This window comes from Corvus hawaiiensis, chromosome 9 (genome assembly GCF_020740725.1).
Source record: "Corvus hawaiiensis isolate bCorHaw1 chromosome 9, bCorHaw1.pri.cur, whole genome shotgun sequence".
Lineage (NCBI taxonomy): Eukaryota > Metazoa > Chordata > Aves > Passeriformes > Corvidae > Corvus > Corvus hawaiiensis.
The window spans coordinates 13,703,630-13,722,518 of record NC_063221.1 but is presented as its reverse complement, the minus strand read 5'-3'; the positions used below and the strand labels follow the sequence as shown (position 1 = coordinate 13,722,518).

General features: G+C 38.5%; 1 protein-coding gene across 2 annotated transcripts in view; it reads right to left on the bottom strand.

Moving 5' to 3' along the window:
- Positions 1–16,823: 16,823 nt before the first annotated feature.
- The window catches only part of OLFM3 (olfactomedin 3), a 54,821-nt gene continuing 52,755 nt past the window's right edge, over positions 16,824–18,889 (bottom strand). For both annotated transcript variants that reach the window (XM_048312895.1, XM_048312894.1), the window contains exon 6: positions 16,824–18,164. In XM_048312895.1, coding sequence (XP_048168852.1) covers positions 17,487–18,164 — 678 coding nt within the window. In that variant the 3' untranslated portion in view covers positions 16,824–17,486. The remainder of the gene's footprint in view (positions 18,165–18,889) is intronic.

The following is an 18,889-nucleotide window of genomic DNA, read 5'->3' as shown; positions in this document are numbered from 1 at the left end:
AGCAGAGGCTTGTTTCCCTTGAAACTGTGCTTTTACTAATATGCAGATACTGCAACATATATGTACAGTGCTGCCTGAAAGGGCAAAACAGAAGTTCTCAAGGAATTGTTGTGGCACAACCTTATGCAGCAGATCCTTTATCAAATATCCAGCCTGTGAGTCTGCCAACAGACTTGCAGGTATTGTTATTGGCTTTGAATTTTGGAAACACTTCAGATGCCTGTGGAAATAGACAATAGGTATCAGCCAAGAATATTCAAACAGTATTTTGACCTCTCTGGGTTTTTTTCTAAATGCTGTTGGGGAGGGAAGAGAATTGAATTTTTTGTTAATTTGGCATAGACTGCTTTTCTGTTATCTTTCAAATGTGAACTGGATGAATATTAAGCTTTTGTAATGCTTCATTACTTTTTTTTGAAAACCTGATATTAATTTCAGTCTATGCCTCAATAAGCATATGTACACACGTTTGAAATGTACATTTGAGATGCTGTGAATTTGAAATATAACTCTATGAAATGTAGCAGGTAAATTGACAGTAAGAATGAAGTCTATTCTCCTTTCTCAATAAGGGAAGCAGAAAATCATGTGTTCAGTGTTTTATTGTATTAGAATAATAACAGTGCGATTTTCTTGCTACAGTCCACTCAGAGGAAGCATTTTCATTGACTTATGAGATATAACTTTAATAATTTTCATCTGCTGCAAGAAAACATCTGTAAGTGATATACAATTACAATAAGCTGTGACTATTTCCACAGATCTGTTTCTGTGGACAAAAGATAATCTGTGTAGTATATCCCAAAAGTCAGTAAGTGTACACATGCTCTACAGCCACAGCTATGAAATGTAAATATAATTAAAATTCCTGGAAAACAGGTAGGCATTTCTCAATTTTGCCACATGTTTATTTTTAATCTATGCTTAGCAATATGCTGCGTTTCACAGAGAGTACCAACATCTCCACAGTGTTTGATGAGGCATAACTAAACCTTTCACCATCTATAAAAATTGCTTTTATCATGTAGAACCAGAGACGTGCACAGAGGCTGACAGAACTTCTCTAGTGACTGTAAACCAATGTTTAGCTGCAGGGTAGTAGGGAACAAAGAGTCTTTTAGTAGCTTTCTTGATGTCCTGAAATATGCGTGGAGAGATAATGATACAAAGCTGTGTATGGCCTGCTGTGCTCATGGGACAGGAGGAGCAAGAGGTGGTGTCTCTGGGAGGAGGGATGGAATGGCACACGTATGTGGTGTCTGTTTTTCATTCATTTATCTGGTCTGTTTTGCCTTTTGTAGCCCTCAGCTTCTATGTATAGATGGGAACTAAAGGCAGCATTTATTTTCTCTTTTTTCATCCTCTTATCCCTTTCTTCTCTGCAATGGCATGGGAATTCCAGGGTGTAATGTTCCCCACACATGTACTCTACTCCTCAGTGTGTGTAAGGAATCCTGCCTGGAGAGGCTAACCACGGGTTTGGGACAAACAACAGCATTTGGAGTAGACTGAGGGTCATAGGGGAAGAAAGGACAGAGGGTGACTTGCCCAATGCCCTTTGCTGTATGAGGACGTGATTGCAGAGCACTCCTTGTTCCACAGCTAAATACTCATTCTTCTCTTTGCTATTTTGCAGAAGTGAATTTGGCACTGCCTGAGACTCTGTTGCCCCTCTGTATCAAAGCACAGAAATGCAGGAGAGACACTATGCAGGTGCAAAAAGCCAAATTAGTTCTGGCAGTCTAGAGTGCAGGAAAGTCTCATTAATTAGAAATGGATTTTGTTACAGGAAACATTGGTTCTGGATTTATTCTATTGGAGTTTTTTTTGGTTGTTTGTTTGACATACAACACTAACTACTAGATAAATAAAAAGGAATTAAACACTGCTAAATATTTCTCTGTGCAATTTGAACAATAAACACTGTCTATTGCCAGATATTTTTTAGCTAAATAACACTTATTTTTCAATCATATTTAGTATTTCTTGGAGGAAAAAAGAATACAGCTTGTATTCTATAGAGACCTATCTATTAATATAGATACTGTAAATTTCCCTTTTGTTTTTCCAAGGATGAAAAAAAATTGTGACACTTCGATATTTCAAAATATTTTCCATGTCATCTTTTAAAGAAAGACAGGTATTCTAAGTGCATTCAGCTACAGACCCTTCTAGTTCAAAGAAGGGAAAAGAAGGGATACAGAACTTGGCAGTTTTTTCTGACTACTCTTAACACATTGCTTTTTCTTCCTGCTGTGACAGTTTAAATTTATGTATGATTGTGCTGTCAAGGCAGTGTCTATCCATCATATATGCTGTATAAAGGTCAGAATAGAAAAATGTCACAGCTTTAGGAAGGGAGGATTAAAAACATTTGTCTGAGCTTAAGCACTGGAAAATAAAATCTAGATTCAGTCAGCTGCAGTTTAACTATATAATTTGGTGAAGTTATTTCATTTAACCAGACACCTTGTCGGGTAAATGAGCTCTATTAAAGTAATCATAACTGATGATTTTGCAATGCACTGAAGTGAATGAGTGAACTTCAGTGTTAGTTAACCTTCACTGCACTTTTCATTTTATGAATATAATTGACATTAGAGGGCACATTTAATCTGTTTGTCTTGTTTATCCTCATGATTAATGATGGCCAAGGTATGGAATTTTGAAATAGTCTGAAGACTATATAGTTTACTCTATCTTATCACCCAATCATCTTGTCAGCTGCTGCACCTTTGTTTTTTAATAGTATGAATTTGGAAACTGCTGAAGGAAATGGTCTTAGATCCAGGTGCCTCTAGAACATTTTAAGGAAAACACAAGATGGTGAGGGCTGCTCTTGAAGTCACACACACCCTGACACATCTTTCATTTCTCATTTAGTGTTTTAGAGACAAAAACTCCCTTTCCTTCAGGGCTTTAACTCCTATGACACACATTGAATTGTTACCTGGGCTAAACAAATAACACTGGCTTCAATTCAGGTTTGATGCTTTTATGCTGCTTGAATAATCTGATTTATTATTTTATATGGTGTTCCTGGGTGGTATGATGTGTTCTCTTGTATTGCAATTTTCAGTCATGTGTCATGTGAATTCCACAGAAGCAGAAAAATCCACAATTTCTGTCTTATAGATACGGACATAAAGCTCCCGAAGATTCCCCAAACATATTGAAATACTTATTGCTAGCCAGTGTGAAGAAACTGGGACAGTTTGTTTGAATCAAAATATGGCCATACACAAAGAGCATTTGGAATTGGGCCAAACCACTACACTATACAATGCCAGAAAAGGCTGTTAATATCAGCTATCAAAATGAAGCTGCAAAGGTACATTAAAAATGTAAAGTATGAAACTTAATCGTGGGAAAATCAGCATAGAAAATGCCATGAAGAAATTCCTCAGAAAGCCAAAGACTTACACTGGATTGGTTAAATGTGCATCCACAGAGTTGTTCTTAACCTGCGATCTCTGGAAACAAGAAACACGTTTGGCTCCATATGCTTGTCTTTACTCATGCAGCAAACATGAGTAAAGACTTGTGCAGTCACCACCTGTGCTTTATTCAAAAGAAAATGCTGTTTCAGTATTGGTGCTGAATTGAACATTTTCTAAGGACACTGAGGTATGCTTAAAGAAAGAAAGAATAGCACCACGCCCAATATTTTCTTTCCAGAACAAGTTATTGAAATATTTTACATCTTGCATCTTCTTTCCTCACCTGTCAAAAGTGTTTCAGAAGAAATTTCTCTTCCTGTTGGATAAGTTTTAAACAAATATAAAGGGTTTTTTTCATACATCTTTCCATATGTTTAATGACATCTTTAATTTTCAGTGTTCAGAGTATTTGGGAGCAAATCTGGTATAATCCCCTATTCTGTATTCCTGGCCATTATGCAAGTTACAGCAAGAAAAGTGCTCATCTCCAGGAGCTTTTCTCACGGTTTGATCTTTCTAAGGTTCTTAAAGGTACTTAAGTGATTTAAAATGGTATTATCAGTAACTTCTTGATTTAGGGAAATTAAAACTATTTTTTTTTAGGAACCATCATTATTTTGTTGCTAAGGAGCAAGCCAAGAATGCTGGCTGATAGTTCTTTCCCAAACATAATCCCTTATAGCATTCTTTCTATGTATTTATGCACAGAGCTGCTGATGACTGAATGGAAATAGGATTTAGTGGGATTTAATAATATTCTCAGTAGAAAAGCTTAACTTAATATGCAAGTTCTAGTGGGAATTTTCTTTCCCAAAGATGTTTTATAAGCATTTAGATAGTTTAAAGTACACAAAATAGAGATCCAGCTCTCAACCAGAAAATGCAAGTCCCATCAAAGTATTATTGTATTTAAATGTAGACCTTTACAGAAGCTGCATACTAAACTCACAAACGTAAAACATGGGATTATTTCTTTTAAGGCTTTGAATTGCCTGTTCTCCTTCATGTTACTGACTACATTTAGTACAGTCTTTGAATTTATGCTTGGTATAGTCCCAAAAGGGTAAAAATAGAATGAAATTTTCTGCAAGTGAAAATTATAAAGGTGGGTGAAATAACCAGCATGTACTGGGTACTCCTCCTTGTACAGTCTGAGCCCCCTCCATAAGATGTGTGGTTGTTATCAGCCATGATCCTGAGAATGTCTTCCACTCTCCAGGAGTGACACATTTGACACAGCTGCTACACCCTGGTGTGACAGCACAGATAGACATTAAGCTGGAAAACTGACCATTTATATAGGTTTTTGCTTCCACAAGGTAGCTGTGAAGCTGGCAGACAATTTATTTCCCCCAAAAGGCCTCAGCCTTGTGAACAACATGACTGATACAGTCTGGCAACTTCAGCTTCCATAATGAATTATTAACATGAGAAAAGCTATTTAGTACCTCTGGAAATTGTAGCTGAATGCTAGGATAGCATCTCAGACAGTATTGTTGTAATTGATACCGATTAATGGGTTCTGTAAAATTGAAATAATGGAAGAATCTTTAGAATATTAATGCAGTAAAAGCTGTCTGTCGGATGAGTCAGTGACAGTGCAACAATTTCTTACTTAGTACAGGTTTGGAGATTCTTGGAGATGGTTTACTGAGCCAGAAGTTTGTCTAATGAAGTGACTTTTTTGTATAGATGTTTTCTATAAATTCATGGTTATCTGCTAAATTGTAGTCCATGTAATTTTGTAAAATAGTGTGAAAGGTATTTATTTCAGCCTTTTCTGCTGAAATCAGATGGATGGGCCTGGATCATTTATTCAAAAAAATATTTCCTGAAGAAGTGATAGCTATTTTAGGAAGAAGAGAACTCAGATACCACAGAAATAATCAGAAAGGCGAGGCTGGTGTCTTCATATATTCTCTTAGAAATATTTCTGTCCATAGCATTTTAATATAGTGACTTGGAAGCTGAGCAGACAAAGAAAATATTCTCATTGGACTACTGTTGCATCTTCAAAGATGAAAACCAAAAAAAAAAAAAAAAAAACACCAAACCAAAACAAACAAACAAAAAAAAAAACCAAAAACCAAAAAACCAATTAAAACAATTGGGTTTCTCTCTTTGATAATGAAATTAAGTGGAAATATGGAGGCCTCTAACTCACTCTTGTATATTTTTAAAATTAAAGGTGGTGGCTAGGAAAGATGGCTGTTATTTGCAAGCATCATCCAGGCACAAACCACAGTGATTTAAAAGCAAGTCGTAAATGTGTGGAAGTAAGGGTCAGGTTATCTGGTGGCTAGTATCTGCCAAGATTCTCTGGCTTGTGTTTTTTCAATCTGTTTGGGTTTCTGTGAGCTATGCTGGGACAGGGTGAGTCCCCTGCTTGAGATTTGCTTTTTCTGTTGGATAGGTACCCGGGCAGGGCAGACCACTCAGGAGAATCACTACTGTGGGGACTGGTGGAGTTCAGACAATCCCTGTAATGCTTCTCTCCTTGCCTAAAGAGGTTTACTCAGCCTAATCTATCAGTAGCTCATCATGATCTCCTCCTACATAGCCATTGTAACATCTTGGTTTTTTTTTAATGAAGTCAGTTTTCTTAAATTTCTCCAAAAAAAGAGAAAGTCCATTTGCTGCATCCCACTGTTGTGGTTCTTGCTTTAACATTTAAATTCCATGTGCCATGTTAACTTCACAATAGTCAAAATAGAGGCCTGGAAGAATCTATAATTCAAGGTTGCAATCATGTCCCAAAATCTTTCTTTTCTGTTTAACTTACTTTATAGACCAAATCAATGAGTGCCACTTTTTCAAACTGCATGAGACACTTATGGCTGGTTTTGTGTCTATGTGGCAATGTCTATCTAGCTGTCTATGTTCTGTATTCCCCCCACCTTTTTTCCTGCTTAACTCTAGATTCCATTTATCAGTCACACAGCACCACAGTTCTATCAGCTCAAATAGGCTGGGAGTAGTAGCAGGGTTGGAAACAGACAGCAAAAGTAGGAAGCTGTTTAACTGGATTTACTAGTACCGAAATGAAATGCAGAACTATGCTCTTTAGAAGCTTGTGATCAGTCTTGATTCCTGGCAAGTCTGTAACAGTCATCAAAAAACCCAGAAATCGTTCTACAACTTTTACAAGTAAAACACTTTTCTAACATACTCCCAGTTTGATTTTTATGTTAATGGCAATTGTTAAAAATGGATTAAATGCTGGTTGACGGGTTACTTGCAGCAGCATGCTAGCCACAGAAGGAGCCTGGAGGTCTAGCTGCACTCCGGCTGGTCCACGGCGGCACACACTAAAGGGAGACTGAGAGCGAGCCCCTCACCCAAGGGAGCTACTCCTGGGCTGGATAGAGGGTGCACAGGCAGAGAAGGAGAGAGAGGGGACTCTTCGTATAGGTTCCACACAGAACGTTCACACACCCGAAAGGATGAGGACAAGAAGACCAGGATCTGAGGGTGTCCAGGGATTTTATAGTGGGGATGGAAAGGCAGGGATAAGGGACACAGCCAATGGAATATGTGACAGGAGGCAGGGTTGAGGTGGGGGGAACCAATGGGATTAACACAAAGGAAGGACTTAGGGAAGGAACCAATGGGGCTGTCGAGTATCACAGAAGCTTCTAGAACTTATACATATTAACTTGAGGGAAATGAATATTAACAAACTTATACATAGAACAGGGAGGGGAAAACATGAACCGACCATACGAAAGTATGCAGATGACAAAACTGGGGGATTATGGGCTCTCACCCTAACCACGAGTGTGGCGTTAAACTTCAGTGCCTGACCACCGCGGCTTGCAGCTGGTTATGTCTTCAGGGGTCAGGGTGGCTGCAGCCACCTGCACCGCCACAGCTGGCATCATACACGTTGCCTAAAGACAGTGCAAAGTAATCACTGTTTAGCATTATCTGGCTTTTAAAAGCAAAAGCTCACAAATGGTTACTCATAACTTTCATGTGACTTTCTAGATCATTAATTTCCATAAGTGCAGGAAAGTCCAAATCGATGGGCCAATTTTTAAATGTTGACCTTTTTATATTTCTTGAAGCATTGCTGTGTGTTTATTCAGTCTGTATAAATCTGAATGGAAGAATGCACCCAAAAGTGCTGATAAATGCTTTAGATCTAAATCTGTCAGAGATTCATACAGTCACAGTTTAAATCTATACTGAATAATGCATTACCTAATCTGACCTTTCCTATTTCACACACCGTTACACTTCTCCAAAATTGACTCCTGTATTGGTTCTTTGTTGAGCCCGATAGTTTGGGATTGACTGAAGCAAAACGGAGGTGAAACTCCCAACCGTTCACGCATTCTCAGCATCACTGGGTACACAAATAATTCAGTCAGTTCTTTTACAGCTTTTATTGGTATAAAAATATTTTCAGATATGGTTTCTTAATGCCCCTTTTAAAGTTAATAAGACAGCATTATGTAGAAGGAAAACAGAGTATTTGTTGAACTGATATCTAATTCATTACTTGAAATGCTAAAGGCCCTTTTCTGTAACTTAGTTACACACCTTGTAAAAGGGTTCTGAAATTTTACAGTAGTGTCAGTGAAAGATAATTTAGCTGTTAGTATTGATAGGCAGATTCAGACATTTAAAATGATATCCAGGCATGACAGTGGGGCTGATTTCTATTTCAATATATGTAAGTGTATGCTATTTTAAATGAGTTATTTGGCAGGCCAGAGGAATCTCTATTTAGTAGCAGATGAGTAAGGTATTCCAAAAGAATACAAATTAGAAAAAAAAGGTAAAAAACCCCAATTAGCATTTCTAGACTTGCTGTAGCTATATGCTTATTTATCAGAATTTCTGTAATAAATCTAATAAATCTCCCCAAACATTCTCCCCTAATTCCTGGGTGGCCATGTGGTAATCATGGACAAAATGTTAATGAGTCTGTGCCACCAAGTGGACTAGCTACACAGTGGCATAAAGCTTGGCAAACTACTTAAACAGAAGGTGTTTAAACTAAGATGATTTTCTTACAAACCTGTCACACTGTACAGTTTGCTTGACTTTATGGCAAAGGTTCCTTTGATTATTCAGGTAACCATTATGTGCAATGTTAGGATTTCTCAGGACTATCTGTTGAGGGCTTTACAGTTTCCACAGGGTGAATATATTGCTGTTTGCACTGGATGGTGGCAGCTGCCCAGACACTGGGGGCTGTGGCTGTCCCAGTATCTCTGGCTGGCTGCAGCCTCTGCAAGGCATGACTGATTTTGTTCCAGGTAGAAGAAATATCTCCATTTTGGGAAGTCTGGCTAACAAGGGAGAAGTTTCCTTATGTTGCATATTTGATTGTTTTCTAGCTGTTACTGCTTCAGTTAGTATGTAAGCTCTTGCCCAGACATTCTGTATTCTCTCCAGGCATGGTTATAAATACCATGTACAACCCAGGTACAGTCATGTATCTGTACTTACATCTGCATCTGACTATATTTTCTGTAAAATTGGTTTTGTGATTTTTGTAAATGCAGTTTGGAAAGGAAAACACAAAACTGAAATTTATGTAGCTCTTTCATCCATGTGTATTTGATGCACTGTATACACAGATTTCTAATTTTTATCTTTAATAGAAGTATCCCCCTACACTGTGACATAAAATATTTCTATTTCAATGTGTTTTCCTGCTCTAATTTAATATGGCATGTTCCATGCTCATAATTATAGGATTTTTTGAATTTTTTTGAGTCAGTTGAATGACATAAGTATCAATTTTTATATGGTACATAAATATCCAATTCCATAATTACCTAGGTCTGTAATGCATACTATTATTCAGTAAATACCAATAAAATCAACTGAGCTGGTGTTTAGTATATTCTGTTGAAAAACTGAGTGTTATTAAGCTAGGTCATATATTGGGAAACACTTAATTGGGATAATTTTTTTTTTTAGTATGTTGCATTTTATAGTGTTATTGTCTTTCAGATTAGGATCCCTGCTGTGTGTCATTTTTTTGCTCTGTATCATGATATGGCATTGCTATTAGAATAACAGTATTTCAGCATTTGCCGTAAGAGTGCAGTTTAGACTTTCAGAGTGTAATTCATTCCTGGGCACAGAGCCAGGATGAGGCCTGTGAATCTCCGAAGTCCTAATTCAGCTCCCAAATAAGTGCCAAAGCATTTAAAAATTCTCATGTTTTCCTCCCTCATTTGGCCTGGTGAACAGAACTGCTTTTGAATATACTTTGATGAGATTTGTGTTGTGAAGAGAGCTAGTCCAGAAATGTAGGAACCTAAAATGTGTTTAGGTAGGCACCCACTGCTCCTCCTGAGCATGGCTGGGTTCATGGCAGAGCTCTGTGTCCAAGGTTATGCCCATCCCTGACACTGCCCTGCCATGGGAGCACCCTTTGGATTCCTCCTTCATAAAGGGAACAAAGTAACTCCATATAAAGTGACATTTTTTCCCTCAGAAATTATTGGAGGCAGTCACCCATGGTAGGCATATCATGACTGTGAATTAACCAGCCACCTTACTAATGGACACAGGCCTCCTTATTAGGCCAAAGCCAAAACAGGCAAAGCATTTAAAATCAGTGTAAGACTGTGGGACCTGAACTTTTGGATACACATATTTATCTCAGCAGAAGTGAGCTAATGAGTGATACACTGACTTGGGAACTGAAAATCTAACAGCAACTGCTAGTGAGCCAAAGAAGCTCTGCTGGGCTTAAGCTGAACACTTCTGTGTCCAAGCTGCTCAGCCTCAACAATGAGATTCATACAAATGTCCTTTCTTTCCTGACAGAGTGGGAAATGGTCTAAATTAGTGTCCGTAAATTACCTTGCAGTCCCAAGGAGGTGGTGGCTGCAGGAATGACAGGTGCTGTGTGCTCTTCCCTCAGGAATGAGCTGCTGTCAGAGCCACAGTAATGAGTTACCGCAGTCCTCCTGCGCTCTTCACCTCCAAAAGGCACCTGTCTCTCCCAGTGCTGCCCTGACAGGGATGGGCCTGAGCCCCCATGCGGGAACTCATGCCTTCTGATCAACGAAGCAATACGATTTCACAGGAGCTTCTTATTGTTTAAAACACACTCCACTCACACATCTCACAACTTTGACATCATGCCCTACTTATACACCTTGCTTAGTTACACATTCTACCTACTTACCTTATACTACTTATACATACACATATCACTCTACTTATACATTTTCTTACTTATACTTTTTACAACTTCTACATAACACTGTACTTATGCATTTTACCTACTTATACATGTTACTCTACTTATACATCTTACAACCTTTACATGGTACTCATACATTTTACAACTTATCCATAATACAGTACGTATACATTTTGCAACTGATGTGCATGAGGTTTCACATTGCTTGATTGGTTTCTCTAGGCTGTCCATGAGCTCTGCACACACTTTTTTGATAATATGATTGGTTTTAATCTAGTGTGGCACAGTCCTTTTCATCTGTTCCTTGCTGTCTTGGTATTTAGTTTTTCAGCTTCTTCTTTCTCAATTCTTTTCCAGTTTAGCACAGTTTACCTTTCAGTCTATGATTAATTCCTGAGGGCTCTAAAAGGTGGGACTCCTGATCCAGGCAAGCAGCGTCAAGATGATGACAGCAACACAACCCATCCAGCGATCAGCAGCCAAGTTAGTCCAGGAAATCCAAACAACAAGACAGCAAAGGACAGAGAGCAGATATAAGCCTGTCCCTCCTCTCCCCTTGAGCCTTCAGACTGGAGCTTAAAAACCCTCTTGGGACTGATGTGCTGCAGCTGAAGGTGGAAGGCCCGGTGAAGCCAGTGAGGATAATTCCAGCGTGGTCCCACTCTGAGGGCTCTGATAAGAATAGCTAAAGATGGTTTGGCTGGGGCACACTGTCAAGGTTCAAATACCTTACAACAGCACCATCAGTCTGGTATATCCTTCAAGGTGACAGTAAGCCAAATTTACCAAGATGAGGGAAGCCTAAATGAATGGACTGTTTGCATGGTGTGACACAGACTTGGAGCTTAACTCAAAAGGCATAAGGACCTTTGACAGTGTGAATGCTCAATTATTGTGAGACCTGATTTTTCACAAGTTGGAAGTGCTGCTGACCACCTTGAGGCTGTCATCCAGAAAGGAGAAATGGATGTCTAAACCTGCTGGGGACAATGATGAATTTAATTTGAATTAATTTCTCACCATGGCAGATACAAAACAAAATATTTCCTTTAAAATAAATAAAAGGGGAGAAAGTTATCTTGAACCTGTTTTAAATTATTTCTGTAGAGCAATCCATGATATAAAATCAGTATTGCTTGTAGGCAGTTTTATGGGCATACTAAAGCTAAATTTTACATAACTGGAAAAATAAATTTATGCCTTCTCCAGATGAAACTTGCTGTACTATAAATCCTCTGTGCAGTTTGGGTTCTATCTGAACAGCCATTCATTAAACATACTGCAAGATGAGAGGGGTTGGGGCAGGTTTAGGTGAAGATCAAGAAGATTAGAACTAACAAAAGAAGAGAAAATGCAAAGAAAAATAAGCTGGAGTAGTTTGTGCATGTGGCTGATACTGTGTGAGGGGAAAATGAGTATTTCTGGCCCAGTAGGTTCTTCCTGTTCGTGTTCACCACAAGAGCTGTGTAAATAGGAATTCAAACTTCTGTATAAAAGGCACAGTAAAATGGATTATGTTTTGAGATGTCAAATCTGACCTGTTAGCTGTCATTTTAATATGTCTTCATATACTTTTCTGTGCTGCTATGGTATATCAGTCACACAGTTTCTAGGGAAAATGGGACTTCTGTACAATGGATGCAAAGGTGGGGCCAGAATGCCACTGATCTAAATATTGTATTCATTTATAGTGAGCTGTGTTTAAAACTCTGCCACTTTTGAAAAAAAATCCTGAGGAAGATTTGTTTCACTTGGCCTGTTGAAATGTTTCTGCAATGTAATTATTTTAATTGAATATTCTGAAGCAGTAGATACAGGAAAACTCCACAGGCTCTTCTGCTGGTGCTCAGCTGGCAAGAAGCATATGAATTGAGTAGAAATTTCTGCTTCTCAAGAAAATGTGAATTTTCTTCAGTGTCTGGATTTCAAAGACAATATCCTTGGTCTTTCGGAGGCTGCATGCTTTTATGAAAAGCTGGTGCAACTCGTCTTTTTATTAAATCAGTAAACATGATTTGTATTTTAAGAGTAAGGATTTCCTCCAGTGGTGGTGTTGGAAGAAACAGAGTTTTGATATCTGGAGTCAATCTCTACATTTATGAATAATCCCTCCTGACTCTAATGAGAGCTGCAGAAAGGATGTATCCCTTGTGTTCATCACCCTCATGGCCTGACACAAGATGTGTTACATGTGTGAGAGGCTTCTGAGGAAAAAAGAGATGTAGGAGTGTAGAAGTTATCTTGAAATGCTTGCTAAAATAACAACTAGATAAATAACAACTAGAAGTCTACAGGAGTCTAAAGATTATAAGAGTGGAAATTAATTATAATACCAGAATATTTTGGATGGTGGATGATCTGTTCGCAGTTTTGGGAAAATTCCTGCATACCTCAGTTTAGTGAATCTGTGGTCATAGCTACTGCATCAATATAGTACCTGTTTTCTAGGGCCAGGTAAAAGCCATACTATACAAAGTAGTCATTTTTGTATAATTTCTACAACTTGGTGCTGGGTAACTGTCTTTCCTCAGTTTCCCATTAAGTCAATGTAGAAACCTTCATATCTATGCATAACCTAAATGGTCTCTTTTCTGTGGGAAAAATAACCTTATTATTCTATAATTTTAGGATTAGTTTGTAGTTAATTTATTTTTTTGCATGTTGATGTCCATGTATATGATCATCTGTTGGAGAATTAATGAGGAAAGCTCATCTTAGAAAACAGGCTTTGCTTTTAGTTCTGGCAATAAAGTGGTCTCTGTTCTTGGTGGGGAGGTGAGTTTCAGGACTTGGCTTTATGATCTATGGAAGGTAGTTTGCATACTTGAGTCCTTTTGAGTGTGAGCTGGTGGGATGCAGTTGTGACAATGGCATGGTGCAGGAGTTAGCCTCCTGGGAATTAGTGGTGTGGGGAGCGTGTCAGCACAGCAGGCTGTGATGCAACTCTGTCCCAAAGATCTGCAGTTGCAGCCCTCATTTGCCTTTTATAGAAAATATGCCTAAATGCTCAGTATTGCCTTCTGAATGTCAAGGATATGAGATTCACAGCAGGGAATGCTTGGGTGATTTATAGGAAGAGGTGCTTATCCAAATAGTTTCCACGAAATATTTTCACTGGCGCAAACATCAGTATGTATCAAGACTGTTCCCTGGCAATTCTTGAACTGGAACAGGATACAATTTACTAGATGAGTAATTTGCTGTGAATGGTTTGTTCATCTCTACTCCAGCATTTTCTAAGCAATTGATTATGACAAATTACCAGGTAACAGGTTTATTCAGGCTGTGCTTTGAAACAAATAGCCTTTGCTGTGGATCCAGCCTGCTGAGCTAAGTGACAGCTAGTCACTGAGCCCCTGAGCTTGTCTGGAAAGGAATATTCTTAGACATATGCAATCTGTGATTAAAACCTTGTATCAATCCATCTCACTCAGCTATTTTCTCTTCATTTTTCAAATTTAATACCATCTTTTGCTAGCAGTGACTACAGTGCTGAGTCACAGAGTGACCCTTCCAGTGGTCTGCCGGGCACGCTGTGACAGACAGGGCAGGCTGAACAGCCTTTGTGTGTAACAATAGACTTGGTAGTTACTCACTGGCACAAATTGCCAGAAGGGACTACAGAGGATTATTACTGTGTAGGAAGCTTTCTCTGGGGAGCTTTGTTCTGCCCATTTTGTCCTGGGGAGTAGTTGGTCCATTCCAAGGAGAGTACTATGGGCTTTGTGGTGTGCATTGTTCACATTCCTTAGGGTCCCTCAGGACAGGCATGCCTGGAGGACTGGCAGACTTGTGTTCCTGGGCTAGATTTGGGGTTGTCTGTGTCTCTTTCTGCTGCCAGCATAGCTTGGTGAAATTTATGTATTCTGCTTTGGGTGGAGGAGTGACATGATCCTTTTACATGTTTATCCCTTGAAACAGGAGGTCATTAAGATATTGAAACAGACTCTACAATTAATTTCCCCATGTTTAAGGAGATGTTTTTTCCTCCCACATACTATTGGTACCTTATTATCATAATAAACAGCACATGCTTCACCTATAAGAATAAAGCTTGTATGTTGCTGCTACATTATGAAGATTTTCTGCTTGTGCTGCTTAATTAGGAAGGCAAAGCTTGTAACAGAAATCGGGTTATATTGAGGCATGGTAATTTCAGCCTTCTGGGTATATTACTTCGGAATTCCCAATTTTGAAAAGACAGGTGATCAACACATTTGTAGAAAAACGAGTTCTCCTTAGCGGGAAGTTGTGTTACTTGATAATGTCTTGCCACATTTTGTACTGATTGTATGGAAGCTGTTATTTCAAGTCTAAATACTGGAATCCAACATGTTGTTACTAATTTAGAAGGGCAGGATTTATCTCAGTATGACAAACCACCTTACAAAGGTGCTTTTCCTACCCCTCTTATCCATCCATCTCTAGCACCCTGTAGTAGTGTTGGTTTCTTTCTTTCCTTTGACTAATAGGAGTGTGTTACCCTGTCAGTGCTATTGAAATCAGGTGAGATTAATTTTACTGTAAGAAGTGGTATCAACCTGTACTAATATATGTAGGCTAATTACACAGTATGAAATTCTTATAAAGAAATATGGTAGTAATCATTGTTTTCACATAAAGTGATCATGACTATTCTTCTAGTTTATGATGATACAGTAGAAAGATGTTTAATTTCTCAATCTAATGACTAATGTTTTTATAAATGCTGTATTGGTTGATAAAACTTCTATTTTGTTGAAGTTACTCTGTACAGGGGAAAGGCTGGGCTTTTTTTATGGCTTTTGATAAAAATCGGAACATAATCCATTTTCATAAAACATCCCTGTATGACATAAAATACCTTTTTAATGAGTAGTCATATACATTTTCACATGTCACAGAGGAGGTTTCATTGTCAATACAGGAAAGTTGGTTACAGGAGGGAAGTGATTTGTCTGTTTAGCTGAACTGAGTCTCTCCAAATTCAGTGTAACTGACTGTATGGGGTAATAGCTACCATTTCATCTAGACAGGAGAGGGAAGCAAGAAAGTAATTTTTCTCTGGTCATGTCATAATGTGTTTTTGGTTTTTTTGTCCTTTATCAGTTCTTGAAACCTTATTAGCATTTTTTTTTTTTGTTTTGCAACTGGTTTGAAAAACAAGGCAATTTGTTCAGCTTCACACGGGCTTATATTATATAGCATACTTGTAAACATATATAGACACATATTTATAATAAGGAAAACATTAATGAGCCTTAAGGTGGTCTCAGCCGGTCCATAAGGAGAACCAGAAAATAAAATATCTGGCTTTTCAGTTTTAAAGGATATAAAGAATAGGAGCTCAGATAGTGTAAGAAACACAGCTTTCACAGAATTTTTCAGATACCTGTCTTTTTGCATTATGTTAGAGCCCAGGTGATAAAAAAGTCTGATTACTAGTGCTTAATGTTACTTTCTTTCCATTTATGCCAAGAGATAAATAGCACCTCATTCCTTTTTTCTCAGTAAAATATGCACACCTCTCCCTGCCCCCCAGTTTCTAATGAGATACTACAGCAACCCACACAGCTTTCAGAAATACTTGTTTCTTGAAGGCATCAGTTTGGGTGCAGCAATTCTGCTGCCAGAAAATCCCAAACCTCTTTGCAAGAGGTTGGCCTCAATGTTGTTTCCTAACAAGAATTATGGTGGCTACCAGGGGCCACACTGATCATCTGGGCTTTGTACCTTCCCTGTTGTGTTTTCTGTGATTACTGTCATCCCAGAGAAGAATTTTGTCAACAGACAGATGTTCTCCTGTTACAAGTAAGAAGACAGACAGATAAAGGAGAGCAGCTTGGCTTGTACCATTGCTCCTCAGTGCCCCAGAGCAGCTCAAACATGGGACTCTCGGCTGCACTCCCACGCTCACTTGTAAAGCCCAGAGCAGGGATAGGCATAAACAGGGGCAGTCAAATGGTGGGAGGGAGGAAAGTAGGCAAAAAAGAGATTGAGAGAGAGTGAAGCGTGCAGCAGGCTGGACAGGGCAGACAATTGTAAAGCTGGAACTGGTGTGAAGCTTCAAAGTTGAAAATGTGCCAGTAAGCACCACTGGAGAAGGAGGGGATCTAGGAAGCAAAGCTGAGAATAGAAATCATGCATCTGAGAAGCTACTGGTCTTTCTCAGAAATAACAACCTTTTATCAGATTTTTACCACTTTCAATTGACTCATAGCCAGAACTGCAATTCAGCTTCAATATATTTTATAAAAAATAGTACTTAGTTTACTTTCACGTAAGTGAAGAGATACAATTGCACAATGGTGGTTACAATGGTAGAAATACACACTGTTGATAAAATGTTTGCAAGAGATTTAAAAACATACTGTACAGCACCACATCTGAAATTGGATGATGGCAAAATGAATCATACTCCTTGTCTAAGTAAATTAAATTCCTAAATCTTTCTTTTGGAATAAATAAAAAAATACACTGTGCAATACGTGTCTGACACTACCGAAATGTTTCCTGAAGTTAAGCAATATATTAAAAAAAAAAATGAGGTAAAAAAAGACATTCATGCATTTAAGCCACCATTAGTCTCTGACTCTAAAATAAGGCAGATCATAATCTTTTAAAACTGTCTTTAGCCATTTAAATCCTCTTTAGTGCTTTTCAAGACAAGGTCTTGACAGACCTTGCAGAATCATGAGTTAAGATGCTTTTTATTTCTGACAGGTCATTTTTGACAGGTTCAAGCCATATTAAAATGCATTACATAGTAGAAAATGTTGCTTTTGTTTAATGAAGAAAGAAATGTAGATTAAAAGGAACTGAGAGAGATGGATGCTTTTAGAGTTAATCACAAATGAGACTGCTTTGAGGGAGGGAGGTAAGGGAAAGAATTATGTGTCATCCTCAGTTTTAATGACGTGGAAAAGGGTGACGTTAAATAGGACTTGATGTCCATTATTCCAGGCATAGAGAGCTCTATCTCTTGCATTGTAGTCAAGCATGGATATATGAAAATACTGATTATGGAAAGGAATGTCTGTGTACTCATAAGTGGAGGTTTTTGTGGAATAGGAATAGTAGACCTTGGCTCCTGTTAAGTGTGAGTTAGTAACATACAAGGTGCCACAGATCATGAAGGATTCTCCAGCACTTCTCTTTGGGTAGCCTGTGCTCCAGCTCTTCAGCACCTCCAGTGTATCCTGGTTTAGCTGGCTGATGACAATGTTGCCTGCATTCTGGTTGGTGGCATACACAGCCCACAGCCCAATTTCATCTGCCATCAGGTCGATATCAGAGAAGCCACCCCAGGTGTAAGGGTAGACATTGTGAAAGCCAGCGTACTCCAGGCTACGCTGTGCCAGCACCCGCCCTGTGTCAAAGCTGTACTTGATGATGATGTTGCTCTGATACTTGTTGAAATAGAGGGAGCCATTGTAGACAACGTGGTTGGTTCCTGCCCATTTGAATGGAAGGTTGTATGTCCTTGATTCAGCCCCACTGACGAAGTCGGCGATTGATTTGTATTCGCGGACAATTTTATTGTTAGTGTAGCTATCCATGTACCAGACCTGGAAAGAAAACAAAGACTGGGAGTAAACATCTTGAACACAGTGTGTGGTATGTGATCATGATATGGCATGATGGAGACATTGCAGAAAAAGAAGGAAAACAAGTTTTAGATGTGCAGCAGGCTGTCAAAGTACAATATTGCCCACATTCCTGTTACAAAAGCAGGAGGAACTCTTTAATTTGTGAATCAAAACTTACCTTGACAGGTGAACTCTCAATACAACTGTTACTAACTACAGTGTCTGCATTTTCAGAGAAATTTAATTCTGGATTATTCAGTGTTTGGGCCTCTGCTATATGGTGCTTGCTTAAAGATATTTCTAGAGACTAATATTCCAAGAGAGAGATGGGAAATGTCACGTGAGATAAACTTGAATTTATACTTAGGAATAAATGTGGTTAAACTTTTTTCAGCTGAATCTCTATTCAAAGAAACATAGTCTTTTCTTAGTAAAGGAAACAAAAACAATAGCAAAGAAACTAGTAGAGTTTCAAAGCCATTTTTTTCCCCTTAAAGGAGAATTATTACTTCTTTTTAATGTTCTGTATGGAACTTCCATTCCTCCATTTTTCTCCTTCATGCATTTTTCCTTTTCTCCTTTTAGTTTCTAAGAGTTTGCTGCTCTCCTAAAGGTAATTGAGATTTCTGGACTAAGTAGCAAACCTGCATGGACACAGTGGGCAGAGGAGAGCTGCACATAAATCTTTATTTGTTGTCATTTTT